General features: G+C 46.9%; 1 protein-coding gene across 5 annotated transcripts in view; it reads right to left on the reverse strand.

The window, feature by feature from the left end:
* SCN4A (sodium voltage-gated channel alpha subunit 4) overlaps window positions 1-19,330 on the reverse strand; it is a 105,933-nt gene that overhangs the window by 30,902 nt on the left and 55,701 nt on the right. For all 5 annotated transcript variants that reach the window (XM_083582328.1, XM_083582330.1, XM_083582331.1 and 2 more), the window contains exons 14-16: window positions 14,640-14,813; window positions 11,729-12,085; window positions 3,475-3,936 (exon numbers count right to left, since the gene is read on the reverse strand). In XM_083582328.1, the coding sequence (XP_083438454.1) occupies window positions 3,475-3,936; window positions 11,729-12,085; window positions 14,640-14,813 (993 nt within the window). The remainder of the gene's footprint in view (window positions 1-3,474; window positions 3,937-11,728; window positions 12,086-14,639; window positions 14,814-19,330) is intronic.

The raw sequence follows: 19,330 nt of genomic DNA on the forward strand, positions 1-19,330 counted from the left end.
CCATGTATAAGACTAGGTTCCTAAAAAGTCATGTCAAAAATTAGGGAGCGTCTTATATACAGGTACATCTCCCCCCATTTTCTTAAATCTGAGTTCCCCAAAATAGGGGGTGTCTTATACATGGAGGCATCTTATAGACAGAAAAATATGGTATTTATGTATGCGACCATAGCTGCACAGATGTTATTGGCCCAGAGATGGAAAGAAGATAAAGTCCCGACCAGAGAAGAATGGAAGATCAAGTTGATGCCAAAATGGCTAAAATGGCCGGAATAATCACTAATCAGGAAGACCAGAATTTTAATAAGGAATGGGGGAAATTTGCAATTTATCTTTAAAAAATCATTGTAAACAGTTAAAATCGTTAGTAGGATTGGAATAACACTTGTAGTTTAATGGTGAATTTTGGATATAATGGAGATGTAAAAGATTTGGGTTATTATAAAAGATGCAGGAGGAAACGACTAACAATAGGACCCACAAAGGGGAGGAGGGGGAAGTCCAGGAGATTCTTCGGCATCTCAATTTTATGACGTATGTTGGATATGTGAGCATAAAACGTTGATTTGAAAAACCAAATAAATAAATTTATTTATTTTTTTAAAGAGAGAGAATGAACCGCAAACGATAAGCATCCATTTTCAAAACTGGCTGCTGGCTGGGGGCTTAATTTGCTCTGGCACTGGGGAGAGGAGGGGCTGGACGAGAGACGCTGACAGCGCCTCCGCCCCCAGAGTCCCAAGTCACTGCTAAGGAACATGATACATCAACAAATAGAGGAGGACTTGGCAGGGAGGCGAGGGGGAAGATGCATGCATGGAGACTAATTTTTCAAGCGTGATTATAAATGACTGGGGGAGGGGAAGGCAGAGGAGCCTAAGGGTTAAGGAAACTTGCTGACCCCCCTACAATTGGATCTGGCGTTAATACCCCAGTGGGAGTCATCTGTGGACATGTGACGACGAGCCTTGGGAGGTGGGTCCCATGGAAAAGCTGCTGGGCTTTGAAGCCTGAGCCATCGCACCTTGTCTCTAAAAGTAACTAGGAGAAGCGCAGCACTAAAGAGCCCCAGGAATTATATATGAAAGCTGGTCACAGTCTGATGTCACACAGTTCCAGCGGGGGACTTGCCAGCTTTTGAAGATATAAGTCTAATTATTATTATTATTATTATTATTATTATTATTATTATTAATTATTTATACCCCACCCATCTGGCTGGGTTTCCCAGTGGTGCATGCTCTAGTTATCTCCCGCTTGGACTACTGCAATGCGCTCTACGTGGGGCTACCTTTGAAGGTGACTCGGAAACTGCAATTAATCCAGAATGCGGCAGCTAGACTGGTGACTGGGAGTGGCTGCTGAGACCATATAACACCGGTCCTGAAAGATCTTCATTGGCTCCCACTACATTTCCGAGCACAATTCAAAGTGTTGGTGCTGACCTTTAAAGCCCTAAACGGCCTCGGCCCAGTATACCTGAAGGAGCGTCTCCACCCCCATCGTTCAGCCCAGACACTGAGGTCCAGCTCCAAGGGCCTTCTGGCGGTTCCCTCACTGCGAGAAGTGAGGTTACAGGGAACCAGGCAGAGGGCCTTCTCGGTAGTGGTGCCTGCCCTGTGGAACACCCTCCCAGCAGATGTCAAGGCAATAAACAATTATTTTATTATTTTACTTTTAAAAGACACCTGAAGGTGGCCCTGTTTAGGGAAGTTTTTAATGTCTGACGCTGTATTGTTTTTGATATTTGGTTGGAAGCCGCCCAGAGTGGCTGGGGAGACACAGTCAGATGCGCGGGGTATTATTATTATTATTATTAATAATAATAATAATAATAATAATGTCTGATAAGATAGGATTCAGCAGGTAAGATTATTTTTTTTTTTTTTTGCAAGGCACAGCAGTAGAAGGATAAGAGAAGCTCTTGGACCTGGGTGTCAAGGGACTGGCTGGGCAAGAGGCGCCAGCCGGAGAACCCCCGCAAGGGAACCCCCAGAGGAGGAAGGATCAGAGCCCGGGGATTGGTGGTGGGACACTTAGGAGAGGTCAGCGGGAGAATTGGATGCTGAAGGGGCAACAGGGCTTAGTGAGCAGGAAGAGCCGGTGACGGGGAGCAGTTCAGACTCCGAGGATGAAGCAGAGGAGGGGGTTCAAGAGGCTGCTGAAGAATCTAGGGAGTCCCCTTTTTTGGCTGCGACGAGCTCCCCTGCCCGCTGGTTCCCAAAAACGCGCAGAATAATGAAGAGAGCAAAACAGAGGCCAGAAGTCCACAGAAGCACTTTGAGACTGCTTGGGAAACATCTGGGAGAGGAGGAGCCTTAGGAAGGATGGAAGGCGGGGACCGGCTGAGAAGTATGCTGTTTCCTTGAATAAAGAAGAAACTTCACTTGCGTCTTTCATGCTGATCTGCGTCTGACTCCAGCCCTGACAGTGGGGGGAGTTAATCGGGGCACAAAACACGGCTCGACCAAAGTGTGTGGAGGAGCCCTTAGTGTCAGGACTCAGTTCAAAGTGCTGTTTTTGCTTTAGAGTACATTCTACACAGTCCTTCAACACATGATCTCAGAGCAGCTAGAAATAGTTAAACACACACACACACACACACACACACACAACCCCCCCCCAAATACAGCAGCAAAATAAGATAAAAAGTATGCAGAACCAGTCTCTTGCCAGTTTAAAAAACAGAAAGTTTATACAGAAAGCCTGAAAAGTCCATTAAATCAGGCTATCTGAAAAGTCTATATAGTAAAAGGGATGAAACGCACAGAGCAAACCACCCTCGACTTCAGACACTGATGGTGCAAGCCCATGCGTGTTTTACTCAGAAGCAAGTCCTATTGAGGACAACTCTCAAGTAAGGGAGCACAGGATTGCGGCCTAAACATTACTGCAGCAGATATCCTTTACTCTCTCGTTTCCTCGGAGGCTCAGGTACACCTGAGCTTTCTATTGCCAACTGAAATGATACATTAGAGTTTCCTCTCCAGGTGGGCTTTGGGAAACCCAGCCAGATGGGCAGGGTATAAATATTATTAATATTATTATTATTATTAGTGCTTTTCTGGGGGGTACAGAGGGGTACGCATACCCCTAAACATTTTGTGAATCTTGGTACTTTTGTCCATTTACTGTATTTATTTTCCCCGATTTGAACTATAAAATGGTGATTCTCCTGAGTCAAAATGAGAGTACCCCTAAACATTTATATTTTTTTAGGGGGGGAAAGCACCGATTATTATCATTATAAGGTGGTGGAAGAGTTCTTGGACCCCATCAGAACATCAAGACTCCCTCCCTAAGCCAGGCAGAAGCTCCTTGGGTTTGGGGAAAGAGGCAGAGGACTTTAATACTTTAATACTCTTAATTTACTGGGAGCATTCAGGGGACCAGTCTAGTCCCCCTAGTCCACTGACCACACGCCACTGAGTAGCTTTGGGTCTGCCTCTGTCCTCTCTGGGATCTAGGACTCACCTTGGTGTCCTCAGCAGTCTCTTCTCCTGTGTCGGTTTCATCATACAGGTCAGACTCCTCCGAGGCTATCGGAACATGAATGGTCAGGTGAGGATTGTTGATGAAGTTCATATGGTCCAGTTCATCGATGCGTGGCTCTTTCCTGGCTACCCCGTCCATGGTTATCCCATCCAAGGCTATCCCATCCATGTAGTCGGGTTTGAAGTCCTGGCCTGTGTCCAAATGGTTGAGGACAAAGTTCTCCTTCTTGCTGTCTTCCTGGTCTTCGGCAGGGGGCTCAACCTTCTTCTCCTTCAGCTGCCGGTGAAGCAGGAGGAGGGCATGTTTTTTCACAAAGTCGATCCCCCGGGTGATCCTGCCAATTGCGATCTGCAAGTTGTTCATCTCGCCATCGTCGTCAGATGCTGCCAGGCTGTCGGCGCTGAAGGAGCTGAGCAGCAAAGCTAAGAACAGGTTGAGCACCTGGAAGGAGAGGGGGGGGGAAAGCAGATGCCAGCTCAATGTTCAGCAGGACGCACCCAGCGCCTTAACTTGCTTCATTACACAAGTATGGTACTTGTGTGGAATATTTACAGATCTCTCCTTAGGGCTCATCCACACATACCTTTCCTCTGAGCTTTAAAGTTCCTTGTCTAAGCACACAAACACCCCCCCTTTTTTTTTTGCTCTGGAGATTTTCCTGTGAAAAGCCACTCTTTAAAGCAGAATTGGAGCAAACGGAAAACCTGAATAGCCATTTGCTCTGATTTATCTTTAAGAACGGGACGCGGGTGGCGCTGTGGGTTAAACCACAGAGCCTAGGGCTTGCCGATCAGAAGGTCAGCGGTTTGAATCCCTGCGACGGGGTGAGCTCCTGTTGCTCGGTCCCTGCTCCTGCCAGCCTAGCAGTTCATAATCCGTTCCGGAAGACCGTTCAACTTCCGAAACGTTTGAAAACTGAAAACTGAAAGTGGAAGCCTCCATACAATAGGGAAACTCAAAACGGAAGCCACGTAGCACATTCAGCTTCCAAAAATCGTTCGAAAAGCAGAACAGTTACTTCTGGGTTTTTGGCGTTCGGGAGCCAAAACATACGACAATGGAGGCGTTCAACAACTGAAGTTCCACTGTATCCCTATTTTCCAGGGACAGTCCGGATTTACAGAAGCCATCCTGGTTTCTGATTTGATCCCAGAATATCCCGCTTTTCCCTAGGATGTCCCTATTTTCATCAGAGGAATGTTGGAGGGTATAGAGTTATGCAACCCCTGAGCCATGGAGATACTGTAATTAATGTTTGGAAGACAATTGAAGGTAGCCCTGTATGGGAAAGGTTTTTTAAAATGTTTAACATTTTATTATGTTTTTATATAGGTTGGAAGCTGCCCAGAGAGGCTGTGGCACCCCAATCAGATGGGTGGGGTATGAATAATAAAATTACGATTACGGAATGGGACGTCCCTATTTTCTTCGGAGAAATATTGGAGGGTATAGGTACTGGTGGGATGTACTGATGTACAGTAACATCAGCAAGAAAGTGGAATGTGTTTGCTGGGGAAAGCCAGCCTCCTGCCCACTCACAGCTGTCGGTGTTTGTGCCTCTTCCCTGCCAGGAGCACATTTGAGACGGGACTTTGCTGATATTCAAGGTCATCGGTGTGGCTATTTGCACACGGCTCATGCCTCATGACTTAACTAGGACCTTTATATAAACCCCTCCAGTTTCCTTGCAGCTCTCGGGTGCTTCTCTGAAGTGCCAATTACAGCCAAGAGCGCCGCTGTTTTGCTCTTCGTAACCCTAAAGGTTCCTCAAGTCATTTGCTTTTTCCGCTCGGTGACTTCCGCCATTTCTCTCATAATAAACCTGCATCGGAAATGCCAGAAGTGATGCAAGGGCGGGGGGGGGGGGGCGGGTAGCCAGCTCAGGGCACTCTAGAAATACAGTGGTACCTCAGGTTAAGTACTTAATTCGTTCCGGAGGTCTGTTCTTAAACTGAAACTGTTCTTAACCTGAAGCACCACTTTAGCTAATGGGGCCTCCTGCTGCTGCTGCGCCGCCAGAGCACGATATTTGTTCTCATCCTGTATACGGAGTGCAGAGGCCAGACCACAAAATTCTAAAAATGAGGGTATTTGGAAATGGGGGAGATGGGATGAAAAGTATCTTCTGGGAGTGACTATACAGTAGTACCTCGGGTTACATACGCTTCAGGTTACAGACTCTGCTAACCCAGAAATAGTACCTCGGGTTAAGAACTTTGCTTCAGGATGAGAGCTCCCGCGGCGCGGCAGCAGCAGGAGGCCCCATTAGCTAAATTGGTGCTTCAGGCTAAGAACAGTTTCAGGTTAAGAATGGACCTCCAGAATGAATTAAGTACTTAACCAAAGGTACCACTGTAGTAGGAAATATTACCCCTGCAGGAAGTTTGACATTGACCAATACAATACTTTATTTGTAGGTGAGTAGCCCATATATTTCAAAGGGGTTGTTTTTATGTATAGCCGTGGTTCCCACAGGGGTGCAATTTGATTTTTAAGGGGAGCAATTCGAGAATGAGTTATTAACAGTGAATGGGCTTTTAGGCTTCCTCTACATGAATGGGAGTTCACTTTTTGAATAATAAGAATTATATGTCACTGGGGGCAGGGGGGGTGGTCAGGATTTTAGAGATGCTTAGGTGGGGCATGCATGGCCAAAAAAAAGCCCAGAGTGGCTGCGGCAACCCAGTCAGGTGGGCGCAGTACAATTATTATTATTATTATTATTATTATTATTATTATTATTATTATTATTATTATTATTATCAGGCTGGTGGAGCACAAAGTGTGGAATGTCAGGAATGCATTTTACTTGCAATTTAAACTGTTCCTCAACTACCAAGCAGCCAAGTATCCACAGACGCAATTAATTTCCTTCACGTTATGTAATACATTTTTATCCCTCTGTGTTTGCTTGTCATTACACGATAAAAATATTGGAAATGGGGGAGAGCGGCAGCTGAAGGTAGGCTAAAAGTCGTATGTGCTAACCTAGAAACCCAGGGCTAATTTTTTTTAGTGATGCTGTGGAGAGCCACTCTGCACATGCTCAGAGGCACCTTATCATTACACAAGGAGCGTGCTCGCCAGTTTAACAGGACTGTGTCAGGAAAGCTGAACTGCACTTGGGGAGGAAGCAGCCAGCAATGTTTAGCCTGTCCTTTGACAGCGTTACCAGTGGTGCTGCTGTGGAAGGCACATTGGAAGAGAGTGAGAAGACATTTATTACGTTTCCGCACATGGGCTTTTCTCTTGCCTGTTGATTGCAATGGTCTTTCTCGTATGTATGTAAATTGCTTAAAGGTTCCATTAGTGGCATAGGAGAGCTGCGGGGAGGGGAATTACATCTGGCAACCAATGTGCTCCTTTGGTTTCAGATAGTACATAGATGCGGGTGGTGCTGTGGTCTAAACCATGGAGCCTCTTGGGCTTGCCAATCGGAAGGTCGGCGGTTCGAATCCCCGCAATGGGGTGAGCTCCCGTTGCTCTGTCCCAGCTCCTGCCAACCTAGCACACCAAAAAGTGCAAGTAGATAAATAGGTACCGCTCCGGCGGGAAGGTAAACGGCGTTTCTGTGCGCTGCTCTGGTTTCACCAGAAGTGGCTTAGTCATGCTGGCCACATGACCCAGAAAAACTGTCTGTGGACAAACGTCGGCTCCCTCGGCCAGTAAAGCGAGATGAGCACCACAACCCCAGAGTCATTTGCAACTGGACATAACGGTCAGGGGTCCTTTACCTTTACCTTTTTTAGTACATGGGTAGGTAAAGGTAAAGGTACCCCTGCCCGTACGGGCCAGTCTTGCCAGACTCTAGGGTTGTGTGCTCATCTCACTCTATAGGCTGGGAGCCAGCGCTGTCCGCAGACACTTCCGGGTCACGTGGCCAGCGTGACAAGCTGCATCTGGCAAGCCAGCGCAGCACACGGAACGCCGTTTACCTTCCCGCTGGTAAGCGGTCCCTATTTATCTATTTGCACCCAGGGGTGCTTTCGAACCGCTAGGTTGGCAGGCGCTGGAACCGAACAACGGGAGCGCACCCCGCCGCGGGGATTCGAACCGCCGACCATACGATCAGCAAGTCCTAGGCGCTGAGGTTTTACCCACAGCGCCACCCGCGTTACCTAGTACATGGGTAGACGAGTCTAAAAAGCCCGGGACACAAATTTAGCGGCTCATTTACCAGAAGTAGTGTATTTAACGTTAACTCTGGAAGTGTATACAAGATTCTGATCAAACTAAGCCTCCCATTGTATATTTTGCTCTAGAAGACTTTGTTTGGTCAAAATAAAGTACAGTCGTTACCTTGGAAGTCAAAGGGAATCCGTTCTGGAAGTCTGTTCGACTTCCAAAACGTTCGGAAACCAAAGCGTGGCTCCTGATTGGCTGCAGGAAGCCCCGTCAGATGGTCGGCTTCCAAAAATAGTTCACAAACCGGAACAGCTGCTTCCAGGTTTGCGGCGTTCGGGAGCCAAAACATTCGGGAATGAAGCTGTTTGACTTCCAAGGTACGACTGTATACACTTCCAGAGTTAATGATAAACACATTACTCCTGGCAAAGGAGCCACTGCCTCACGACGCATTTAGTATTGCGCTGGTTTAATTTCCAGAGGTGCTCCCTTTTATTACCGTATTTTTCGCTCTATAGGACGCACTTTTTCCCCTCCAAAAATAAAGGGGAAATGTGTGTGCGTCCTATAGGGCGAATGCAGGCTTTCGCTGAAGCCTGCAGAGTGAGAGGGGAGACCCTGCTGCCAGCCCCGCAAGATCTGGGGACAGTGGGGAGGCGCAGCGCGCCTCCCCGCTGTCCCCGGACCTGGTCTGAAGGCGGGCGGCGGGGAGAAGAGCGCTTCTCCCCGCTGCCTGCCTCGCAAGCTCCGGGGACAGCTGGGAGGCGCAGCACGTCTTCCCGCTGTCCCCTGACCTGATCTCAAGGCGGGTGGCGGGGAGAAGAGCGCTTCTCCCCGCTGCCTGCCTCGCAAGCTCCGGGGACAGCGGGGAGGCGCAGCGCGTCTCCCCGCTGTCCCCGGACCTGATCTCAAGGCGGGTGGCGGGGAGAAGAGCGCTTCTCCCCGCTGCCGGCACCACAAGCGCCTGGCGGGGAAATAAATTTTTTTCCCTTTATTTCCCCCCAAAAAAACTTGATGCGTCCTATGGGCCGGTGCGTCCTATGGAGCGAAAAATACGGTATATCCTATAGCTGTAGCCTTCATCCCAGGTCATCCCGTTCAATGACCGTGAAAGGCTCCCCTGCACATATCACTTTCTCAGCAAATTCCTTCAAGATTAAGGGACCCTAAGCAAGCTGTCAGTCCTTAGAGGCCCAGCCGCCAGGAATTCCTGAAACCTTCAAAGCTCCTCAATTCGGAGAGCGAGTGGCCGGGGGGTGACAAAAGCTTCCACACTTCGGGTGGGTTTGGGATTCCTTCCCAGCCTTAGCCTTGGAATGAAATAAAATGAGGGCAACTGAAAAGCAAAGGAAGGAAATGGCCTGTGAAGCGAAAGGACAGAAAGCAGTGCAGCAGTTTGAATATTAGTCTAGATGTCTATGTCCCAGCTCATATTCTTCCTTGATCAGGAAACCCCATGTCAAGGAGAGGGAGGGTGAAATGTACTCAGAGTTGAGAGTGGATTTCATGCTCTTTATTCAGCTCGTGGTGGTGAGGAGGAATGAAAGTTTCCCCAAAGTATCTGCTTTATATACATTATTTACACAATGGGCTGCACATGATTGGCTAATTCTGGAATTCTCCTGTAGGCCAATCAGGTTGTGGATTCACTTCCATCTGGAGCTGGATTGGGTGGCTCCTGCAGACCAATCATACTGCTGCATTGTTCTAGGACCAATCAGACTGCTGCATTTTGGATCCTATTCAACTCAGTACATAACACAGGGTTTGATGAAAAGGGCTTAATTTGTGGCCAGGTCCGCCAGGTCTCATCCCCACACTCTCTCACTAACACCAGGCAGCAGCAGACTTTCGGCTTTCAAATTTAAGCAGTGCCCTGGATGACACTAAAATTTGGCGTACCGTCCCCCCCCCCAACCTTTCGCCTTCCGTTCTATGTCATTATTGCGGTACCCTCTCAGCACAGCACCCAGTGTGGGCAAACCAGTCACGTTCTCCGAAATCTGCCTCTGCACCAGGACTAAGTCCTAAAACACGGATTAAGAACTGTAGGCATTTCACTGAAGGAGAACTGTATGAAAATGATGTATCAGTGGTATTTCACACCTATAAAATTAGCAAAGATGTACAGAACTGCTTCAAATGTATGTTGGAAATGTAAGGAGAAGGAAGGCACATTCTGCCACATGTGGTGGATGTGCAAGATAACAAAAGCATTCTGGGAAATGCTATACAATGAGTTGAAAGAAATGTTTAAAATAATGTTTAGGGAAAAACCAGAGGCTTTTTTATTAGGAATTTTAGGTGCAGAGATACCAAAGGAGCAGAAATGATCATTTATGCATGTGACGACAGCAGCGTGGATATCACTGGCCCAGAGATGGAAAGAAGATAAAGTCCTGACCAGAGATGAATGGTTGATGAAGATGATGGACTACGTCAAAATGGTGAAAATGAGCAGCAGCAAGAGTGATGTTTGGATCCCTTTCGGAGCTCGAAGTATGGGTACCCCCAACAAAATTTTAAAAATTTGGCTGTATAATTTGGAACTAATGTGATTTGGAACTAATGTGATTTGATTGGCCTGTTAATAAAAATTATTTTTTTAAAAAACCAAAATGGTGAAAATGACAGGGAAAATCAGAAACCAGGAAGAGAAGAACTTTAAGAAGGAATGGGGAAAATTCACAATGTCTTTAAGAGAACACTGTAAACCACTAAAAACTTTGGCAGGATTTGAGTAACGCTTATAAAGTACTAAAAATTAAGGTAAAAATTGATTATTTAAGAAAAACAGAAAACCGTGGAAGGGCGGAGGGGAGTCAAAAGTTTCAGGGAATCCTAAATGATGTTGGTGTTTAATGTCTGAATTTAAATTTGCAGTGTAAAACTCAATAAAAAAGATTTATATCTATAAAAAAAGAACTGTAGGCTTTTCTGGAACACTGGCATGGTTTCGGAAAGGGCTGAAAGGCCATGAAAAAAATGCCAAGCAAAGCCAAGAGTGACACAGAGCCCTTCTCGTTCCAGCTGGATGGCAGGATCATGGCGCAGGCAAGTGGAATCGCTTTGCACTCCTCCCCGGCCATCTTTATTGTGTACTCCCTGTTTATGTGGCATTGGGGACCTCTCAAATGGAAAGATTCGATTTGCAGTGAGAAGTGCCTGTTTGATAGTGCAGGTCCCCCAAACACTTGGGCCCTCCCAAAGGAAATGTTGATGGCATTTTACCACTGTACTGTTGAGAGTGTATTAACTTATGGTCTGTGTGTGTGGTTTGGGAGCTGCACGGTGAAAACAATGCTGTCCAAGGTTGTAAAGACTGCAGAGAGAATAACTGGGTGCACTCTTCCCACCTTGGATCAAATCTATGCTTCCAGGTGCCATAAGAAAGCTGCAGAGATAGTGCAGGATAGTGCGTACCCCGGAAATGATCTCTTTCAGCTTCTGCCTTCTGGAAGAAGGTACAGGGTTATAAAGACTAGGACTAGCCGCCTGAAAAATAGTTTCTATCCAAATGCGATTTTGGTTTTAAACACAGTGTAAGGAGTCTCTGGGACGTGGGTGGCGCTGTGGGTTAAACCACAGAGCCTAGGACTTGCCGATCAGAAGATTGGCGGTTTGAATCCCTGCGACGGGGTGAGCTCCCATTGCTCAGTCCCTGCTCCTGCCAACCTAGCAGTTCAAAAGCATCTCAAAGTGCAAGTAGATAAATAGGTACCGCTCCGGCGGGAAGGTAAACGGCGTTTCTGTGCGCTGCTCTGGTTCGCCAGAAGCGGCTTAGTCATGCTGGCCACATGACCCGGAAGCTGTATTCCGGCTCCCTCGGCCAATAAAGCGAGATGAGCGCCGCAACCCCAGAGTCGGCCACGACTGGACCTAATGGTCGCGGTACCTTTACCTTTACTTTAAGGAGTCTCTATGGGAGTATATTGTATTTAAAAATGGGGTATCAGAGCTTTTAGGGGGCTAGCCAGGTTGGGATGGCTGGGATAGCAGGCTTGTTGGTTTTTGAATGTCTTATGCAGATTTTTCAATTTCGTTGTTCTGCATGGGACAATGACAACAAAGATTATCGTATCGTTATTGTTTCCTAGTTGCTACTCACCACCAGGTTCCCAATGACCATGACCATCATGAAGACAATGAGGCACAAGGTCTGTCCCGCCACTTCCATGCAGTCCCACATGGTCTCGATCCACTCCCCGCAGAGGATGCGGAAGACGATCAGGAAGGAGTGGAAGAAGTCGTGCATGTGCCAGCGCGGCAGCGTGCAATCGCTGCTGATCTTGCAGACGCACTCGGTGTAGCTCTTCCCAAACAACTGCATCCCCACCACGGCGAAGATGAAAACGATGATGGCCAGCACCAGGGTGAGGTTGCCCAGGGCACCCACCGAGTTGCCAATGATCTTGATCAGCATGTTGAGCGTTGGCCAGGATTTGGCGAGCTTGAAGACTCTCATCTGCGGAAGCAAGAGGAATCCTGCTTAGCCCCTGGAAATCTCAGCTGCTAGACACAAGATGCAGGCACCAGTGCAGGAATGGGGGACCTGTGGACCCCCAAATGTTGGGAATTCAACTCCCATCAGCCCCATCAATGACCATAGACCAGTGGTTCTCAACCGGTGGGTCCCTGGATGTTGTTGGACTACAACTCCCATCATCCCTGAGCTCTAGCCTTGCTAGCTAGGGGTGATGGGAGTTGTAGTTCAACAACATCTGGGGACCCACAGGTTGAGAAAGGCTGCCATAGACGATGGGAGCGGCCGTCCAACAACATCTAGAGGGCCACAGTTTCCCAATCCTTGCCTTAATGCTTAGGACATACAGTGGTACCTCAGATTACATATGCTTCAGGTTACATACGCTTCAGGTTACAGACTCTGCTGACCCAGAAATAGTACGTTGGGTTAAGAACTTTGCTTCAGGATGAGAACAGAAACTGTGTGGCAGCAGCGCAGCGGCAGTGGGAGGCCCCATTAGCTAAAGTGGTCTTCCCGTTAAGAACAGTTTCAGGTTAAGAACGGACCTCCGGAACAAATTAAGTACTTAACCCGAGGTACCACTGTATTTAGCTAACAGATCTAGAGCTGATCATCTGCAAGTTCTTGTACTGAAAGCCTGTGCCCACCCTCCGGACTTGGAGTGCTTCAGCCACAGCCTTGTGTTAACTTTAATTTGTCTATAGATACTTGAACCTCACCTAGCAGACGTAACATTTCTACAGTGGTACCTCGGGTTAAGTACTTAATTCGTTCCGGAGGTCCATTCTTAAAATGAAACTGTTCTTAATCTGAAGCAGCACTTTAGCTAATGGGGCCTCCCGCTGCTGCCGCGCCGCCAGAGCACGGTTTCTGTTCTCATCCTGAAGCAAAGTTCTTAACCTGAGGTACTACTTCTGGGTTAGCGGAGGCTGTAACGTGAAGCGTATGTAACCCAAGGTACCACTGTACTCCTCTTTATAGCTAAGGTGGGAGGCCTGTTGGCTCTGGCTGCACCCACTCTGGCCTCTGGCTCCACCCACTGCTGGTTCTGTGGCTTGATCCCAAGCTTCATGGGCAAAAGAAGTAGAGTTTGCTGCCACGTCTGATCAGCTGATTCTTGGCATTCATGTTTCAGTTTCTAACACTGGGGTTGTGGGATGTCAAGCAATAGTTCTATACCCTCCAAGTTTCCCTATTTTCCAGGGACTCTCCTGGATTTACAGTAGCCATCCCGGTTTCTGATTTGATCCTGGAATATCCCGCTTTTCCTTACGACATCCCTATTTTCATTGGAGAAATGTTGGAGAACAGAAATGTTCTCTGATAGATTGTCTCTGTCAGAGAAATGTTGGAGGGTATAGAGTTATCCAACACCCAAGCCATCTGAAGGCATCCCTCTAGGGGGATTTTTAAAAATGTTTAATGTTATATTATGTTTTTATATCTGTTGGAAGCTGCCCAGAGAGGCTGGGGCAACCCAGTCAGATGGGAGGGTTTAAATATTTAAACCCTCCCATCTGACTGGGTGGAATGTGCACAGCTTGCAGACTTAACATATAGAATAAGAGAACAAGAAGAACGTACATTTAGAGAAGACTGGAAAATGTTTATTGAATATATGGGGGTGAATTGTGTTCACTTGATAACGTTGGCAGCATTAAGATAAATTCAACAGTGTAAATAAGTTTGGATGGATGTAATAATAGAATACTGAATGGTTTAGTCTATGTAAAATACGCAGGGATTTATGATATGCAAAATGAACCGTGGAAAGAGAAGAAGGGAAGTCATTGATATTTTAAGGATGTTTAAATGAGCATTCAAAATAGTAAAACAGAAAATTTAATAAAAATTGAAAAATAATAAAAAATAGTAATGTTATTGTAATGGTGTTGTTGCTGTTGTTGTTATTGTTATTGTTATTGAATAGGTTGTACCTATTTTTATGGGAGAAATGCACACACAGACACACACCCATGCTGTAAAACTCAAAGGGTTAGAAACTGGCTATTCTCTGAACAAAATACAGTTGATATTCTTGCAAGGCCAAATTCGCACAGCAAATAGTAGACTAGCTAGCCCTGATGGCTGCATTGGCACATGCTTTCTTGTCAACATCAACAGTGTCTTGGTAGAGTTGCTCTAGGCTTCCTCAACCTCGGCCCTCCAGATGTTTTTGGCCTACAACTCCCATGATCCCTAGCTAGCAGGACCAATGGTCAGGGATGATGGGAATTGTGGTCTCAAATCATCTGGAGGGCTGAGGTTGAGGAAGCCTGCTCTACCTTAAAGGTGGATTAGGCAACCAGACCAGGAACAAATCAACAGGCACTCAGCACACACATTTCAGGCTGCGAGGCTGCCTCTGGCACTGGTCAGTTTTCTGTGCAAGCGCTGGCGAGTTGGCTTGTGGCACCTTCCAAAATAGCACAGGGACGCCTCGCCCCCACTCTGCCCGGGGTGGGAGAAAAATATTGGCCCTGCTTCAGAAAGAAGCCGCAGAGACACAGGATGACATAACAAAGTCACCTACCAGACGGAAGGAGCGTAGCACAGACAGGCCCTGGACGTTGGCGAGGCCGAGCTCAACCAAGCTGAGAGTGACGATGATGCTGTCAAAGATGTTCCATCCAACCTGGAAGTAATCGTAGGGGTCCAGAGCAATCAGCTTCAGCACCATCTCTGCAGTGAATATCCCCGTGAAGACCTGCAAGGAAGTGCCGTGAGAAAGAGGACACGGTGAGAGGCAGGCCAAGTCGGCTGTTCCACGGAAGAAGAAGAGTTTGGATTTGATATCCCGCTTTATCACTACCCGAAGGAGTCTCAAAGCGGCCAACATTCTCCTTCCCCTTCCTCCCCCACAACAAAACTCTGTGAGTTGAGTGGGGCTGAGAGACTTCAAAGAAGTGTGACTAGCTCAAGGTCACCCAGCAGCCGCATGTGGAGGAGCGGAGATGCGAACCCGGTTGACCAGATTACGAATCTACCGCTCTTAACCACTACACCACACTGGCAGCAGAGGAGAAAAGAAAGCCAAACAGTCTTCATGTATGCGACAACGGCTGCAAGAGTTCTAATAGCACAAGGATGGAAGACTGAAGAAACCCCAACTAAAGAAACATGGCAAGAAAAATTGATGGACTATGCAGAACTGGCAAAACTGACATATAAGCTACGGGACAAGGATAACTGTGACTTTAAAGATGAATGGGAACTCTTTACAAAGTATTTGAAGATGCAACAAAGCGAACCGGACTCCTTGGCTGGCTTTGAATAAACATTCACAAACTTTTTATTGATAATAATCAGCTAAATAGTATACAACTTTGTAACATGCAGAAAACAGCATTCTGAGAGAAATCAAAGACTGGAACTGAGGGAAGCCGGGAGGTGGGTGGATTTTGTGTGGGAGGGTCGGGGGAGGGAGGAAAATGGGGGGGGATAAGGATGATATGTTTCTGGATAATATATTTTGTTTTAATTTTAAATTAATTTTTTTAAAAAAAGGGGGGGGGTTAAACTAGGCCACAACTTTGGGGCTTGTGGAAGATGAGAGGGGTTAATATGGCAGTAAGTCTGATCATGACCCAAGCAGCCCACATGCTGGGCAGTGCCTTTGGGATCTGCTGGCAACCTGGGGTGAGTGATGTCAGGGCCACCCAACCCTGAGCTCAGGTCATGAGTACAGTCGTACCTTGGTTTTCAAACGCTTTGGGAGTCGAATGTTTCGGCTCCCAATTGAAAACCAGAAGTGACTGTTCCGGTTTTTGAGCATTCTTTGGAACCCGAACGTCCGACGCGGCTTCGGCAGCTTCCGATTGGCTGCAGGAGTTTCCTGCAGTCAATTGGAAGCCGCACCTTGGTTTCCAAACGTTTTGGAATCAAATGGACTTCTGAAACGGATTCTGTTCGACTTCTGAGGTAGCACTGTATAAGCTAGCACTCTAACAAGGGTGAGGTGAGGGAAGCAAGCACCCTGTGTGTGTCAACAAGCAATTCACATTACAGTGGTGCCCCGCAAGACGAATGCCTCGCAAAACGAAAAACGAGCAAGACGAAAGGGTTTTTCGGTTTTTGCGTCGCTTCGCTAGACGATTTTCCCTATGGGCTTGCTTCGCAAGACAAAACGTCTTGCGAGTTCTTGCGAGTTTGTTTCCTTTGTTCCTTTGTTTCCTTGTTTTCTTAAAGCCGCTAAGCTGTTAATAGCCGCTAAGCAGCTAAGCTGCTAATAGCTGTGCTTCGCAAGACGAAAAAACCGCAAGACCAAGAGACTCGCGGAACGGATTAATTTCGTCTTGCGAGGCACCACTGTATATTTCTCCCAGTATTTGGTTACAGCATTTATCATATTCAACCATGTTGGAGTAGTATTTGTTGTTTGAAAGAAGAAGAAGAAATACCCTCCCTTGTGTGAAGAATGACGGAGGCAACACGAGGCTATATGTTTGCTGCTCTTCTAGCTACCAATACATTCCCTTCCACAATTTCTGTCCAATGAATGTAGGGCTATAGAGCCAATGATAGATGACCCTGAGAGGCTCAGATAATTCCTCCGCGTTTCCCACAGATTGAAGCAGAAGCAGAAAATTAATTAGCCTCTTTGCACTTTCCCTCACTTCCTTTAGCATGCCTTCTGCTATTTCTGCCGACAATTTCCAGGGAATTGCTACTGACAATATTTAAATATTTTTTGTTGTTGATTGTCCTAAACCTTTTAGCAAAGGTGTTCTCGAATTACATTCTTGCCTCTTTTCTTGTCAGCTAACATATTCCTTTTGCCAGAGTTTGTGTTCCTCTTTATTCATAGAATCATAGAATCATAGAATCATAGAGTTGGAAGAGACCACAAGGGCTATCGAGTCCAACCCCCTGCCAAGCAGGAAACACCATCAGAGCACTCCTGACATATGGTTGTCAAGCCTCTGCTTAAAGACCTCACCTCGCTTGGACAAGACTTTTAATTTCTTTGTGCTTTATTGATGTGGGTATTAGTTGCACAAACACCAAGGAGATGAGGTGGTAATTGGGCAAGGACCTAAACCGACTAGCTTTCGCTTTCATCCCAACAGGGCAGGCTCCCTGCTAACTCCACATGGTGTCAGAGTGTCTTTTTGTTAATTCCACAATAGCTTCCTTGATTCTGCTAATTCATCACTATTTTTTCCGAGAAGCTTTCATCCTAATCCCATTAGTTCTCATACCCTACAGAGGCTTACCCTAAATATATATACAACTGCACCTGTGCATATTCATCCTCTGAAGGCTCATCCATATTTTTGTTTGCCCCAACGCTTTCCCTTGGGGAAACCTGCGGTTTAGCGCTGAATTGCAACAGACAGCATGTGGGTTTTCCGCAGATGGCCATTTGTTCCAATTTAGCACTAAAGAGCAGGTTTTCCAGGGGAACGTGGCAGGGGGAGGGCAAAAGCTCACGGGACAAGCGGAAAATAACTTGGACCCATGCTGTCTAGGTGTGAATGAGCCCTCAACCTCCTTGCCTAAGTCTTTCTTCCTTTCCCCTTCTGTCCATTGTTGTCTTTTTTAACATTCATGTTAGGGACCTGCCTTTTGCTTGCGCTACCCGATGACCTGTCATGTGCATCAATGGCGCTGTGTTAATAATATCAAGATTATTGTGTCTGGATTCTACCTTCCAGTGTTGGCAGAGCATAAATAACTTGGCAACCTATCTGGGACCTGGCAAATGCCCCAGAAACCAGCACGCTTGCCTGAGGTTGGGTTTCATCAAGGAAATACAAGGGGATTAATAGGACAAAACATGCCCACTGTGTTTCCTACGAGCTGTTAGAAGCTGGCTGCAGGCCCAGCTCTAGAAACACAGTGGGATATTGTATGCTGAGAGTTATCAGAGGACTTTAGTGCAAAACAGGAAGCACCTAAATATTAACTAGTCTGAAGTTACTAAGGGCACAATGCTATACCTGGCAGTTAAGAACTCAGTGGGACTGACTTCTGAGTAGAACTGTGCTGTTAATGCAGGGATGGGAACCTGCTGCCCTCCAGATTCTATTAAACCCAGCCAACATTGCCAATGGTCAGGGATGATGGGAATTGTAGTCCAACAAATATTTGGAGGTCCATAGGCTCCATACCCCTGTGTTAACATATTGAATGTTTCAATATTTATTTTACTCTTTATACTGGGGATAAAACAGACAGATGACGGTTCTCAACAAGGAAGTTTCAGTTCAAATTTCAGCCAGGAGGGAGCGGGCTCCAAAATTCAGCAGCTGATTTCAATGAATTGGGAGAGACCATTTGATGGCCACCGTAACAGAAACACTGTCATCTTGTTGCTTTACTTATTGGGCTTGGGTGAGGGGGAGGAACAGGCCTCCCCCTGTAAAATGCTCCCTTCATTCAACTACCCAGAAATGGTACAGAGTGGCACCTTTAGCTCAGCCCAATTAAAACTTTGTGGACTGAAAAAAGTTGAATTTGTTGAGCTTCAGGGGGAATAATTGCTGGGCAAAAACGACATGATGTAAGTTGTCAAATTATGAGTAGGGCAGCAAGGACCCTCATTTGGACTCTGTCCCTCTCTCAAGCCACAGTGCATCAGGGTCATCTACTGAAGCTAGCTGGCATCAAGTCACAGAATGAAGAACAGAGGGCTTGTGATTGGGAAATGTACCATAATGAAAGAAAAAAATGTTTAAAAGTATAAAGGTAAAGGGACCCCTGACAGTTAGGTCCAGTTGCGGACGACTCTGGGGTTGCGGTGCTCATCTTGCTTTATTGGCTGAGGGAGCCGGCGTACAGCTTCCCAGTCACGTGGCCAGCATGACTAAGCCGCTTCTGGCGAACCAGAGCAGCGCACGGAAACACCGTTTACCTTCCCGCTGGAGCGGTACCTATATATCGGCGTTTGTCCACAGACAGCTTTCTGGGTCATGTGGCCAGCAGGACTAAACCGCTTCTGGCACAACGGGACACCGTGACAGAAACCAGAGCGCACGGAAACGGCATTTACCTTCCCGCCGGAGCAGTACCTATTTATCTACTTGCACTGGCGTGCTTTTGAACTGCTAGGTTGGCAGGAGCAGGGACCGAGCAACGGGAGCTCACCCCATCACAGGGATTCAAACTGCCGACCTTCTAATTGGCAAGCCCTAGGCTCTGTGGTTTAGACCACAGCGCCACCCGCTTTCTCCCCCAAAAAACCCTGAGTCCTTTCTGTTGGGGATAATTCAGACTGAAATT

This window comes from Podarcis filfolensis (assembly GCF_964270895.1).
Source record: "Podarcis filfolensis genome assembly, chromosome: 13".
Classification (NCBI taxonomy): Eukaryota; Metazoa; Chordata; class Lepidosauria; order Squamata; family Lacertidae; genus Podarcis; species Podarcis filfolensis.